This window comes from Doryrhamphus excisus, chromosome 8, assembly GCF_030265055.1.
Source record: "Doryrhamphus excisus isolate RoL2022-K1 chromosome 8, RoL_Dexc_1.0, whole genome shotgun sequence".
NCBI classification, from domain to species: Eukaryota; Metazoa; Chordata; class Actinopteri; order Syngnathiformes; family Syngnathidae; genus Doryrhamphus; species Doryrhamphus excisus.
The window spans coordinates 4,476,298-4,490,835 of NC_080473.1; the positions used below are offsets into that span (position 1 = coordinate 4,476,298).

The 14,538-nt window shown below is 40.8% G+C and overlaps 2 protein-coding genes across 3 annotated transcripts in view; one reads left to right on the forward strand and one right to left on the reverse strand.

The window, feature by feature from the left end:
• The window catches only part of tbrg1 (transforming growth factor beta regulator 1), a 21,243-nt gene extending 9,123 nt beyond the window's left edge, over positions 1 to 12,120 (forward strand). The window contains exons 16-34 of the mRNA XM_058080510.1: positions 1,141 to 1,302; positions 1,549 to 1,732; positions 1,797 to 1,927; positions 3,755 to 3,920; positions 4,108 to 4,211; positions 5,882 to 6,047; positions 6,784 to 6,841; positions 6,916 to 6,998; positions 7,093 to 7,129; positions 7,349 to 7,411; positions 7,642 to 7,887; positions 7,959 to 8,029; positions 8,577 to 8,812; positions 8,900 to 9,036; positions 10,041 to 10,187; positions 10,358 to 10,455; positions 10,517 to 10,627; positions 10,698 to 10,840; positions 11,783 to 12,120. Of these exons, the coding sequence (XP_057936493.1) occupies positions 1,141 to 1,302; positions 1,549 to 1,732; positions 1,797 to 1,927; positions 3,755 to 3,920; positions 4,108 to 4,211; positions 5,882 to 6,047; positions 6,784 to 6,841; positions 6,916 to 6,998; positions 7,093 to 7,129; positions 7,349 to 7,411; positions 7,642 to 7,887; positions 7,959 to 8,029; positions 8,577 to 8,812; positions 8,900 to 9,036; positions 10,041 to 10,187; positions 10,358 to 10,455; positions 10,517 to 10,627; positions 10,698 to 10,840; positions 11,783 to 11,868 (2,429 nt within the window). The 3' untranslated portion in view covers positions 11,869 to 12,120. The remainder of the gene's footprint in view (positions 1 to 1,140; positions 1,303 to 1,548; positions 1,733 to 1,796; positions 1,928 to 3,754; positions 3,921 to 4,107; positions 4,212 to 5,881; positions 6,048 to 6,783; positions 6,842 to 6,915; positions 6,999 to 7,092; positions 7,130 to 7,348; positions 7,412 to 7,641; positions 7,888 to 7,958; positions 8,030 to 8,576; positions 8,813 to 8,899; positions 9,037 to 10,040; positions 10,188 to 10,357; positions 10,456 to 10,516; positions 10,628 to 10,697; positions 10,841 to 11,782) is intronic.
• siae (sialic acid acetylesterase) overlaps positions 11,949 to 14,538 on the reverse strand; it is an 8,186-nt gene continuing 5,596 nt past the window's right edge. For both annotated transcript variants that reach the window (XM_058079934.1, XM_058079933.1), the window contains exons 8-10: positions 12,838 to 12,992; positions 12,471 to 12,657; positions 11,949 to 12,380 (exon numbers count right to left, since the gene is read on the reverse strand). In XM_058079934.1, the coding sequence (XP_057935917.1) occupies positions 12,144 to 12,380; positions 12,471 to 12,657; positions 12,838 to 12,992 (579 nt within the window). In that variant the 3' untranslated portion in view covers positions 11,949 to 12,143. The remainder of the gene's footprint in view (positions 12,381 to 12,470; positions 12,658 to 12,837; positions 12,993 to 14,538) is intronic.

The following is a 14,538-nucleotide window of genomic DNA, read 5'->3' on the forward strand; positions in this document are numbered from 1 at the left end:
TGTGCTGGTTATTGTGTGTAGCTGCTCTATAGGAGTCCACAACTCAATGCAAAGGCCCGAAAAACAAGCATAATTTGTCCCGTTTAATGAATAAATCAAGTCTGTGTCGTGTTTTATATGATAGCCACCACAGAACAACAAAGAACTTTCCCAAATGCTAACGTGTGAGTCTATATTATTCCGTATTTGTAACACAACGAGCACATAAATACCTAATAACAACCACTACTGTTGAGGCCGTAACTCACCACAAGCTAAAACTCAATTCTGAACCAACGGTATCACTTCCTGTCCTCCCTCTGCTCAGCTACCCTAGCACCAAAACACATTTACAACACCACACACAATTCTTATTAATGTCTTAAATGGCTTATTTTATCTAATTATGTCTACCAAATTGGGTGTTATGAATGTAAAGTTGACTATAGGGGTGTTATTTTATGTCTAGAGGGCTCTAATAATGTTACAACTCATATTTATGTCTTAAAAGGCTTATTTTCTCTAATTATGTCTACCATATTGGGTGTTATGAATGTAAAGTTGACTATAGGGGTGTTATTTTATGTCTAGAGGGCTCTAATAATGTTACAACTCATATTTATGTCTTAAAAGACTTATTTTCTCTAATTATGTCTACCATATTGGGTGTTATGAATGTAAAGTTGACTACAGGGGTGTTATTTTATATCTAGAGGGCTCTAATAATGTTACAAATCATATTTAGATCACCGTAAACACATTTTGTCATGCTCTTACTATTAAATTTGTTGAATTTATAAATTAAAAAGTCATACTTAGGAAAAAGGCCAAACAAAACGAACAAAAAACTCATCATAGTCGAGTCTGGAAGCAGTTAACCGTGATAAACGAGGGATTACTTTCAATTCTTGATTATAATATTTGTCCACCTGTTGGTGCTACTTTTTCCCATTCAAAGCATACAGCAAAATGTCTCACCTTTCCTGTTATTGTTTTAGTTTTGTTTGTTGAGGGTGAAGTTGTTTAACGGGAAGGGATATTTAACTCATACAGTATATAACTATAAAAGAATATAGCTGCAATTTTTGTCATTAGGGACACATGAGTGAGTATATTTAAATGACCTTTCCTGATTTATGCTGTCATTCTTGTGGGGTTCAGGTGTTAACCTGCTGCTGGTGGCGGCGCACGAGTTTGGCCATGCTTTGGGTCTGGACCATTCCAGGGACAGACGTGCGCTGATGTTCCCTACTTATCAATATGTCAACACAAATGGCTACAAGCTACCAGACGATGACAGACGAGGGGTTCAAGCCCTCTATGGTGAGCTTCAAAATCCTTTGAATATGGCTGGATAACGATTAAGCCAACTACTTTTTGCATCAGTCCATTTGAAACAGTTGGGATTTTGCCCTGGGGGCAAGCCAAGCAGTGCCCCACCACATCCAATAGATGGCTCTGCTTAAAATCTATTGAATTATTGTGTATTTAATGCAACATAGTTAAATAGTTAAACAATTTAAGTGTATAAATATCTGATGGATGTTTATATTGCTCTCTGACCCCCAGGTAGCCGAACACCAGAGCCGACAGAAGCCTCAAAACCAAACCCACCACCCCAACCTGAGCCAGAGGAACCAACAGAAGACCCAACAGACCCCCTTCCAAACCCTCGTGACGAGCAGTGCAGCAGGGACCTGGTGTTTGATGCCGCCACATCCATCAGGGGAGACTTGTACTTCTTCAAAAACGGGTAAGCCATTTTGCTCAGAAATGCTCAGGACTCGTCTTTTTTTTATACCTACATGTCTCCCCAGATACTACTGGAGGAAGAGTACCATGTTCAATGGGATACGTTTTACTAAAGTCAGCACAATGTGGCCGCAGATCAACACCGTTGATGCTGCATATGAGGTGCCAAACAAGGATTTGCTTCATCTCTTTGAAGGTAAAGGTGGTGGAGCTTTGGTTAGTGCTGAGTCAATTTCTGCAACGCAGGATTCCGAGGTTATTCCCAGTGTTTGTCAGTCTGTCTGTGTTCAACATAACTTGAAATGCTCTGAATGGATTTTGGATGGACGGAAATTTTCAGGAATTGTCAGAAATGGGATATGGAAGAGCTGATTACATTTTGGGTGTGGTCCAAAATTATATACCGTATTTTCTGGACTATAAGTCACTCTGGAGTATAAGTCGCAGTATAAGGCCAAAATGCATAAGTAGGTAGAAATAAACATCCATAAGTCGCACTGAAGTATAAGTCGCATTTTTTGCGGGTAATTTAATTTATGACCAAAACAGCCATTACGTCCTCTTGGAAGGCAAGTTCTAACAATAAAAGAATAGAGAACAGGCTGAATAGATGTAAGATATGCACACACAATAGTTATTCAGCTACACAAAAAATAAACACGAACAGAAAAGGTGTCTAATGTTTATGTAACATAAACAGTTTTTTCATTTATAAGTCGCTCTGGAGTATAAGTCGCAGGAACAGCCAACCTATGTAAAAAAGTGCGACTTATAGTCTGGAAAATACGGTATTTTCCCCAAATTCACCCTTGTCTCTACAACTAATTATCATTACCTGCGACTACGGCCACATTTATTAACCGATATACCTCATTCAAACATCAACTCATTCAACAAAGTCAACACAATCATGCTACTATTAGCCACAGCACAAAATATCCCACATTTTTTCTTCCGGAATGCAAAATGCCTTTGATCTAAACTGGTGTAGCTACTTCCACATTTATGAACGGATTCGGATTGTTCCAACATCAAAACATTCAACTAATAATGACATTCATGTCCACATACCAAGAATTCCCACTTTTCTTGAGGTTCCCATTTTTCAAAATGCAAAATGCCTTTGATCTAAAGAGTTCCAACTACTTCCATATTTTGCAACCCATTCAGACTGTTCCAAAGTCAGAATTCTCAACTCACTTGGGACATTTAGCCTTCCCGGTATATTGTGCTATCATGCTAGATGTTAGAATCCTAGAATTTTTAGCTATTTTCATGCGCAGACACTTTGCACTATCTTGCTAGGTGTTTGCATGCTATTGTTACCAGTTAGCATTGCTAGCATGTTAACATTAGCATAGTAACATTTTATCAACTTTCATATGTAGACACATATTTCAACACTCAGCACTTAAGTGTTAGCATGCCAGCATTAGCAATATGTAGATAAAATAAATGTACGTAGAACTAATATTTATGTTGTAAATCACAATATGTTGTGAATTATGGCACTTGGCTCTTTGAGCACTTTTGTAGTTTGGAAATAAAATATTTTCATAGAAAAAGTCTTTACGACCTTAATTTTTAAATATAATTAGAGCCCTCTAGACATGAAATAACAGCCCTATAGTCACCTCTACACTAGTATTACCCAATATAGTAGACATAATGAGTGAAAAAAAGGTATTCAAGACATAAATAGGACTCATAAATAGGACTCATTTAACCATTATTTACCAAATTACCATTTTCCTCAACGAACCACAGCTCCTAAGTGCTATCAGCACTCAAGCAGCCCCCAGACACCTTGCTTGACACAGTCAATTTGCTACTCTCTTGTGCTGTGGAGTCATTTTCAGTGGATAGTAAATCTATAGTGCTACACAAGCTGTACACTGACTTCTCTAAACTATACTTAAGTTGTATTTATTATTTTTGTATTGTATTTGTATTGTATTGTATTTATTACAGTCCCTCAAGAAGCTATATTGTCATAAAAAATGTACCGACTGTTTCTCCCTAGGTAACCAGTACTGGGGCATAAGGGCCTACGCAAAGACTTTGATAGCAGGATATCCGAAGTCTCTGACCAGCCTGGGCTTGCCATCCTATGTCAGTCAGGTGGATGCAGCAGTCTATGTGCCAACCACTGGGAAAACATTGCTTTTTGCTAAGAGACAGTATTGGAGGTAAGTGTTGATCAGTCAAGATAATCTATAAGAGACCATAAACATATTTATTTGCTTTGTTCTTAATGACAGTAAACAACTACAAATCTTGCTATTACTCAACATCGTAATTGTCTTAATTGGACCGTGCTGGCATGTTTAAAAGCCATCACTAATAGGCTTTCCTATATGCATGCTCTGCCACAAGCTATGATGAAGCCAGAAACCAAATGGATCCCGGATACCCGCGATTGATCACACGGGACTTTCCTCACACGGGCTCCAAAGTGGATGCGGTTTTTGAGAATTATGGTGAGAAATCACATAAACCTGCTCAAGTGTATCTATTAAAGCTGATTTGCTGCCCCCTTCTGGCATAAAGATAAGCTGCATTAAATTGTTATCGTTTATCTCTTAGGGTACCTTTATTTCTCGTCCGGGCCAAGACAGCTGGAATACAGCCTGTCTCTCAGGAGAGTGATGCGGGTGCTGCTCAACTATGGCTGGCTCAATTGTTACTAAACACTTCATCAAGTGATGCGTTTGATGAATAATAGCTCAATAAAATTTGCTTGTGATTTCAGGAAAGGTTCATCTTCTGTTTTTTCTGATATTACAACCATGAACGTATTCTTATTTTTGCCAGGGTTCTGCACTTTTGCTTGGTTACCCACACCAGCATGGTGCTTAATCACCACCGCTCCACCAGTGTTGAACATCCGAACGCACCTCTTTCAATGTAGTGACTAACTTACTTGAAAAGTGCCCACATGCAACATTCTAAATGGAAAATTTGACAATTCTCTGCACACCACAGATGTCAACATGTTATATTTATGCTCTTGCAGGGTACATATCCCTGTAATCTGCATTGTTTCACTGCACACCAGAGAAACCACAATAAACATCACGGACCACACAATGGAGATATTACGTAACAATGACTGTGCAAAAAAAACTAACAACGAGGTACACAAAATTACAGTTAACGAAGAACGAACCTACCATACCCTAACAACCACTCATTAGTTCTTCAATAGTTTGTCATTATTTGCATTAACTACTAGAAATGTATGTGCATTAGTTCCTTAGTAACTACTCAAAAAGGATGTACCTTAGTCAATAGTTCCTCATTAGTTCTTATTTTTGTGTAACTTATTGTGTGAGAGCCAAAAAATGGGCACTTTATTTGTTGAGTTTTGTGTGGGTTTTTAAGGATAAAGGACCAGTCCATCTGATTTCCTACTGTGCCTCAAGGCAACAGACACCATTCTATCATAGTCTCTGAATCAGTGAAAATCTGATTAGTTTGAGTTATACGGCAAAATGCATAAAAAACATGCGTTTTTTATTTGTTGATGTGTTACAAACCCCCTATTAGTAGTGTCAAAAATACACACAGAGAGTTATACATTTGCGTCAGTTAAATCAAGTCAAAATTCCCATTTGTTCATGTTTCTCAAATGAAACGATGTCATACCAGGTCCCGCATATAGATAGCGGTATTTCACCATACCTCTGTCAACGTTCGATATCTAGTAGAAGAAGAGCGAACACGGAAGCTCAGTTGAATGGCTTGTCTTTAGCAAATTATTTAATCGAATTCCGTTAAAAAAAACATTCTGCGTGGTAGTGGAATTCTGTAACATATTGCAAAAATTGCGGCTTCTTTTGCAGGTTTGTAGTACAAAGATGCATTCGCGGCGGAGGTCGCTACGGTTAGCCTTTAGTTTGTCTGCATATGATAGTAGCTAGCCAAACTCGTTGCTAACCATTAGGAAACATAAAACACAGCGAAACATCAGCATTTACTGAGGTGAGTGTGCTTTTTTCTAACGTAACAGATAATGCGGATACACTACTTGTATATAATCCAGCTAACCTACTAGATTTGAGTTGTTGATAAAGCATCCGCAGGCTAAATCATGAAATAACTTGACAGTTGTAGCTCAGTGAAGTTACTGTTTGTACCTGTAGATTAGACTTTAAACTTTATCTTCCGTCTTGCACACAGGGGGCATCCCTTTCTCCAATGGAGTCACTGAACACTTTTGAATCCGAAATGGAAGCTGATGGACAGGGAAACTATTCTTTGTTTCCAGCTCTGGACATCGCTGGTCTGTCAGGGACTGCTGATAACCTGGAGAGGTTGTTGTCATTGCTATTAACACGACCGCTCAAAAGTTTAGGATCACTTGCAAATTTCTTTGTTTTCCAAAGAAAAAACAATTTTCATGCATTTCACAAACATTTTTATCCATTTCACAAACAATTAAAATGAATTTTCAAAGAAGGATCTACATTTTTGCATAGAGGCCTACTATCAACAACTGTCAGTCCTCGGCATCAATCTCCTGGTATGGCTGCTAATCCAAGTTCATCATTTTATAAGGCTAATAGATGATTACTAAAGCCATCTAAAAATCTAAACTAAAATCTCTTACCATGCTGTTAACTACTCCCTTCAGAGAGCAGCACAAACTGGGTCTAACAAGGACAGAAAAACGCTGCACAACTGTGCAAGAGAGTGTGTAGTTTAAGACAAAGATGCCTCACAGCTGCACTAAATAGTAGCCATCAAACACCAGTGTCAGTATCAACAGTGAAGCGGCGACTTCAGGATGCTGGACTTCATAGCAGGACTGCCAAGAAAAAGCCATATCTCAGACTGGACAAAAACATTTCCAAGTCATCCCAAACTTTTGAGCGGTAGTGTATATCAAATGAGATTAGATTAAATGCATGTTGTTATACACAGGACATCATGAAATCATTATCATTATTGAATCTCATTAAATTGTGCAGTTGTGCAGAGGAAAGCATTTTGTAGTGCCTATATGAATGAGGTATTTCTGTAGTTGACTGATAACTGATTTATTTGCAGCGAACCTCCCAGTGAAATTGCAGAGAAGCCAAGCCTCACCTGGCTTGATGCAGCTCAGGTATCTGCTTTCCCAGCTCTTACTGCACTGATGGCTTTGTCTTGCCTAACCCAACTTGTCTTTTCCTCATGTAGATTGTTTTAGAGGAAGCCGGACACCCTATGCACATCAAGGAGATCAAGCAAAGGATTATCGACAGGGGACTTGTTCAGTCCAAGTATGGCAACTTACACCATTATTCTTCTGCAGGCTTATGTTTTATTACATTGCATTCACACTTATTCTGATGTTATTGTCTTCCGACTCTGTAGTGCCAAGTCCAGTCTGGAAGCTGTCATGTACCGTGAGGTAAGGACGAGCACACTCACTTCCTCTCCGTTCATGCTACACATTTTTAGTTGATTCATAATGTTTTCATCCTTCCATCATTACCGTTTGATCTGGGGAGAAACTATGAAGGTGCAACCTCGTATTGAGATGCACAGCAAGCAAGCGACCTAAATTGAGCCCTAATGGCGACTTCTCCGTGCCCTGATGTGTCGGCCTCAGACTCCCGTTATGTTTCAGACACAAAAAGGCAGCAGGAGATTCAAGAGGATTGAGAACAGAAATGGAGTCTTTGCATTGCTGGTGAGTTTAAACAGGACAGTAATATGCTAAGCTAAAATATTGGATGCAGATGATCAGTTCAGTGTTTTTAAGTGATGGGTGGACTTATTGGGTGACCTCTCAATCCACTCGTGTGTGTGTGTGTAGCATCACTTTTAAGTTAACCATTCCCATTATACTACAGGTGTTGTCATCCGTCCTCCAGCACAAGACTCTTCTGTTGTTCATGCTGTTGTTCTTTTTTTTTGCAGACAAATGACGAGCGTCAGCAGGCACTCCAGGCCTTCACCGCTCAGGCCTTTCTTGGCCCCGGGCAGCAGAATGCACTCCCCGCTTCTGGTCCTGGCAGTGCCACTACCACCACCACTACCACCATGGCCCCCTTTCCGTCCTCGGAGAACAAGGCCAAGATGAAACGAGGAGCGCGGAAAAAACAAAACGAAAAGTACCGGCTGAAGTACCTTAGACTGCGCAAAGCAGCACGTGCCATGATATTTGTAAGTAAACAAATTCAGAATCTTTAGATTGATTTTTCTTAAACCAGGAAAACTGTGTGCATTATTTGCAGGAAAATGCAGCCTTGCACGATGAAGTTGCCCATCTAGAAGAGAAGTTTGTAAGAGCGAAAGAAGAGCGCCAGTAAGTAAATGTGTTTCTATGTATAAAGAGCATGAACTGTATTGATCTCAATAGAGGGCCACCTTGAACACAACACCAACACTCCTTATCAAAATTATGTAGTAAGAAATATTCATTCATTCATTTTCTACCGCTTATCCTCACAAGGGTCGCGGGGCGTGCTGGAGCCTATCCCAGCTGTCTTCGGGTGAGCGGTGGGGTATACCCTGGACTGGTTGCCAGCCAATCGCAGGGCACATATAGACAAACAACCATTCACACTCACATTCATACCTATGGACAATTTGGAGTCGCCAATTAACCTAGCATGTTTTTGGAATGTGGGAGGAAACCGGAGCACCCGGAGAAAACTCACGCATGCACGGGGAGAACATGCAAACTCCACATTGAGATGTAGTAAGAAATATATTGAAGACATTCTATGACCTGAATTGGGGTTTTTATTATAATCCTCAAAACGATTAATTATTGAATAAAGTTTTTCAAAGATTCATTTGTAAATAAAGCTTCCAACATAAATTCAAGTCATATTTTTTTCAATGTCCAGATTGTTGCTGTTACACTATCAGTCTCTATCAGAGGGGGACTTCTTGCACACACCCAGCTCATCCAGCAACCATCCAGCTGTGCCCCCTCCCACCATAAATTCTGGCCCTGGAGGGGCTCCCGGCCTTTGCGGGACTCACAGCCTATCATCGGTGGTGTCGACGGGCGATGAAGGAGTGCTTAAAAAGCCCAAGAAGGAACGGAAAGAGCGAGTCAAAGAGAACGGAAAAGAGGAGCGTGAGTGCTACAGCTTAAAGCATAAATATCCAAACTATATTTCATGTGTTTCAATGTTTTCTTTTTTTTTACCTCATGTTTCCTAAGCCCCCAAGAAGATGACCAAAAGGAGAAAACTAGCGGATGGCTCCCGGAAACTGGTGCAACCTATTGCACTGGACTCCTGCGGTCGCCCCGTATTTCCCATTGTGCTGGGAGGCTTAACGGTGTACAGTTTGGGCGAGGTCGGTGAGCTCTCATCATGAGAAACCTAACAATATCGAATTTCGATTATCGCTCCCTCATCATGTACAGATGTCCCTCTCAATATTGCAGTTTGATTATCACTCCCTCACTATATTGTATTGCGTTTTTTTCAGAAATGTATTAATTCATGGTTGTTGTTGGCCTTTGATTAGTCCAAACATATTAACATAAGAGTGATATGTAGTATTCTGATCACTAGGTGGCAGTAATGTCACAAAACATTAGATTACATTATCACTGCATGAAGTCATCAAATCAGCCATGGCATGTCTGACATGGTAGACTGAAACTTTCCTTGTGGTAAGTGGCAAGTTTCTGAAGTTAATAAAAAATAAATGTCAGGCTAACCGGTTAGCTCGATAGCTTGCTCAGTAGCTGCCGTCTCGAGTCCCTGCCACACAGAAGTTGTAATGTGGTGTAAACAATGAATAAGAGGGGTGTAAAGGTGACTATAGGGTTGTTATGTCATGTCCATGGGCTCTTCATTCATTTTCTACCGCTTATCCTCACGAGGGTTACTGGGGGTGCTGGAGCCTATCCCAGCTGTCTTCGGGCGAGAGGCGGGGTACACCCTGGACTGGTCGCCAGCCAATCACAGGGCACATATAGACAAACAACCATTCACACTCACATTCATACCTATGGACAATTTGGAGTTGCATGTTTTTGGAATGTGGGAGGAAACAGGAGTTCCCGGAGAAAACCCATGCATGCACGGGGAGAACATGCAAACTCCACACAGAGATGGCCGAGTGTGGAATTGAACTCGTGTCTCCTAGCTGTGAGGCCTGCGTGCTAACCACTCGTCCGCCGTGCAGGTCTAATAATGTTAATTTAGAAAGTCATAACGTTTTCCGAGCATTTCATTTATTAACATTGAATCCTATATCGTGGAAATGTATTGAACCCGGTCCGGTCTGGAAACCAATTCAACGAGGGCTGACTGACTAAAAGCTGCCTGTTTAAATATTTCTTCCCCCAGATCATCACGGATAGAATGCTGTTCCATGACCAATGTGCCATCTACCCGGTGGGCTTTTGCAGCACGCGAATCTTTGCCAGCATGAAAAACCCAGAGCAGCAGTGCCTCTACACCTGTCAAATCAAAGATGGGAGAAGCGGACCGCAGGTAATGAAAGACACATACAGATGCTCGCACTGATGTACCATTGCCAACATTTGACAAACTGGGGCAGCAGCTCTCCAACTTTATATGAACGTTTGGCCAATTATTTAAAGGATATTTCTTAACTTGGGTTTCCTTTTATTTGTTGTGATGTTACTTGTTTTTCACGGCAGTTTGAAATCGTGCCAGAAGAAGATCCTCAGAATGCCATTGTGGCCTCATCTGCCCTGACATGTCACTCCAACCTGCTCAAGGCCATCGCTTCCGTCAGGTACTGTGCTGTCTTATCAGCTCATGTTATCTTCTTACTCACCGGTCCCCCCTCCCTCCAGTCCCAAGTCTGTCGCTCCAATTGTGCCCTCCGGAGCGGACTTCTTCGGCTTCTCTCATCCCACCATCCAGAATCTCATCCAGAGTTGTCCTGGAGCACGCAAATGCAACAAGTACGCCTTGCTGTCTCCATTTAACCTCAACGACGTGCACCTCCTCAAATCTGCTTTAATGTCCCCTCAGCTACCGATGGATTCGTTTCGAGGTGTGCCGCCCGGGCGACGGCCAGGTTCCTCACAGCCTGTCTGAGGATGACGTCTCCGTCAATTTTGAGGCCTATCAAAGACACCAGCGCTTTAGTTTTGAGAAGGCGGAGCAAATCACAGGTTAGGCTGCATGCATGTCAAAAGAGATTGTATATGGCAGAAATTCTAGGGAACATTTAAGTTGTATAAAATCCAACAATGGCAAAACTAAACATTTTTAGTAACTCTGCAATAGCAACAAGGCAATCGTCGGCATCCATCAGTTCATGTTATTTTGATATATGACTTGTATACATTACCACTCAAAAGTTTGGGATCACTTACAAATGTCTTTGTTTTCCAAAGGAAAAAACAAATTTTCATTTATTTTACAAACAATTCCAATTAATCAGATGATTTTCAAAGAAGGATGTACATCTACTATCAACAACTGTCTGTCCTCTGCATCAATCTCCTGGTATGGCTGCTAATCCAAGTCCATCATTTTATAAGGCTAATAGATGATAGAAAAGCCATCTAAAAATCTAAACTAAAACTAAAATCTCTTACCATGCTGTTAACTACTCCCTTCAGAGAGCAGCACAAACTGGGTCTAACAAGGACAGAAAAACGCTGCACAACTGTGCAAGAGAGTGTGTAGTTTAAGACAAAGATGCCTCACAGCTGCACTAAATAGTAGCCATCAAACACCAGTGTCAGTATCAACAGTGAAGCGGCGACTTCAGGATGCTGGACTTCATAGCAGGACTGCCAAGAAAAAGCCATATCTCAGACTGGACAAAAACATTTCCAAGTCATCCCAAACTTTGGAGTGGTAGTGTATATCACTTTCATTAATGGCTTGGTCTGTTTTAATTATTGAGGAAAGTGTCTGCGTAATTATTTAATTATAGCGAAGTAACCATTTTCAATATATTACCATATATGGCCTGCAGACTGGAGGTAGTATCACTTACCTTCCAAGATAGGGTTAATAGTTAATGATAAAATGGGCATTGGCCTCCAGACTGTGAAATTAAACTCTTTGTTGCATTTTTTCATGTTGTCATCTTTTTGCTCCAGCGCAGACACTGCAGTGTTCTAGCTCCTCCCACCCGAGCCCGGCCTCCATGAAGCTGTCGACCTCTTCCTATTTCAGCTCCCCTTAAGGTCATACAATTTGCAGATGGCATCTCGATAAATTCAAATGCACATTACAATTTTAAGTGACACATTGGTAGAAAAACAGTTCAAAGTAACAAATGTGATTTTTAATGTTTTGTGGGACCAAACAATTTCACATTATTTGCCTCTAAGTCAGTTACACTTACTCCAGGTTGACTTTGAATGCAGCATTCTCATAACATTCTTATCAACATTCTTATCTGTGAAAATTATGTATGGAAATTGTGTGTATTACAAATAAATAAAACCAAAAAGACTGTTAACGTTTGATGATAATAAAAGGGGGCGCAGGTAAGACAGAGTTTGCACTGTAGACCGGACAAGCTTTAAAGTCACAAGGCCAGTCTTTCCATGCATAACGAACAGCCGCTACTGCAGTAGAGGGTGGGCAGACGTGGGCGGCGATCTGGATGGTGGTGGGACCCCAATGCTTGATGGGAGCTGGAATCCAGACAGACTGAGGCCCACATTGAGCTTGCGACTGCGAGCAGCAGATCTTGATGGAAAAAAAAAATAAGGTGGATAAATTCTACAGGAGTTTTGTGATTTGTAATGTCTTTGAATGGTGCGTGTCGCTGCTGATTACCTCAAAGATGTCTTCGGATGGTGTGACAGAGACTATTTGGTCATAGGTGATGTTGACATGCATCGGAGTAGACAAGATTTGTTTTGGGAAAGGTCCAAGGAAGGCCACGACGGTGTCATTGTAGGCCACCGCCCTCGCTCCCAGTGTCAGTCTGTAAGCCACATCCTGCTTGTCACGGGGGTGGATGCTGCATGGTGGAGTCGGTCAACAGGTAAGGAACACAACATTGAGATTAGAGAACATGTCATCTCATATCATGTTCATTGAATATAATGCAATTTCTAATTTGCTAAATATCAGCCACACTGTTGGACATCACTGCTTACTTATACACCCACAGTATACTGTGTGTCAGCTGTATTCTTACGTGCCGTACGGTGAAGTCTCATCAGGTAAATCCATTGCCACAGCCATGAAGGTCCTCTGCAGACGAGAGTTGGGCACAAAGCCTCTGTCAGCTGTCTGGTGCCAGCGGATGTTTGGAAAGCCGTCATCTGTGGAGCCTTTTATGTAGGTGGACAGCTGCATCAGCGAGAGGTACGTGAGACACTTGAAACAACAACAACAAAGCAGTAGCAGGCCTTGGCAAGTGCTGATGCTGGGGGACAGGGGCCTGCAGTGGTTTTATTTAGCTGGGGCGTTTCTTTGTACTTAAACAACGAAGAGGACTGATTGAAATCAGGCTATTATTGGAAAGAGGCTGTAAGTCGTTGGTTTAATAATGATTTGGAATACATGACAAAGTGGAAAGATGCTCATTCATAAACAAGTAGCAACACAGCAGCAACAGAACCAATGTTGTAATAGTGGTGAGTGCTGAGGCAGCGTCAATAGCACTAATGAGTCGATTGTAAACAACAGCATGACAAGTCATACAACCATGTATGACTTTCAGACCAACTGGTGACATTCAAAGTACATGCAGAGGTAGATGATCATTAATTCGAGAAAGTCTGATGTATACAAAAAAGAAGCAAATTTTCCAATTAATCTATTCCAGACACAAAAAATATGAACAAAAATAAATTTTATTGAGAGTAATTATAGATTTTACATGCAGAAAACAGACTTCCTGTACATTGTAGCGAGATGGAATTCAATAGTGTTTCTCACCTTCATGCAATCGGTGGCACTTGCACCATTCTTTGCTTATTTAGCAGTCACGCGCAATAAAACAGTGACAGTGAGTCAGCAACACACGGGGTGATTGGGCCCTTGATTTCATGGAACGATAAAGTAGAGGACAAACGGACTTGTTTGCCCATGTGCAATATTGTAAGAAAACTGACAAAATATGGGCAATATGTTTCACTGAAAGCCAAATCATACAAATACATTTCAAATATCATAGAAATATGTACTTCAAAAGCAACTACTGCAGTCTTATGGGGTTCGTTTAAAAAAAAAAAAAAAAAAATCAGGAGGTTGCCTATAGCCATAGTGGGTAATCCCAAAGTGTGTGTGTTTTTAACCCCTTTACACCTTATCATTTGAAGTGCACACAACCCATGACTATAAGACACTGTTAATCGAATAGAGGGACTCATGAGCATTCACAGTAAAAAATATATATACACTACTGCTCAAAAGTTTGAGATGACTTGGAAATATTTTTGTCCAGTCTGAGATATGGCTTTTTCTTGGCAGTCCTGCTATGAAGTCCAGCATCCTGAAGTCGCCGCTTCACTGTTGATACTGACACTGGTGTTTGATGGCTACTATTTAGTGCAGCTGTGAGGCATCTTTGTCTTAAACTACACACTCTCTTGCACAGTTGTGCATCGTTTTTCTGTCCTTGTTAGACACAGATTGTGCTGCTCTCTGAAGGGAGTAGTTAACAGCATGGTAAGAGATTTTAGTTTTAGTTTAGATTTTTAGATGGCTTTTCTAATCATCTATTAGCCTTATAAAATGACGAACTTAGATTAGCAGCCATACCAGGAGATTGATGCAGAGGACTGACAGTTGTTGATAGTAGGCCTCTATGCAAAAATGGAGATCCTTCTTTGAAAATTATCTGATTCATTTTAATTGTTTGTGAAATGGAAAAAAAATGTCTGAAATGCAT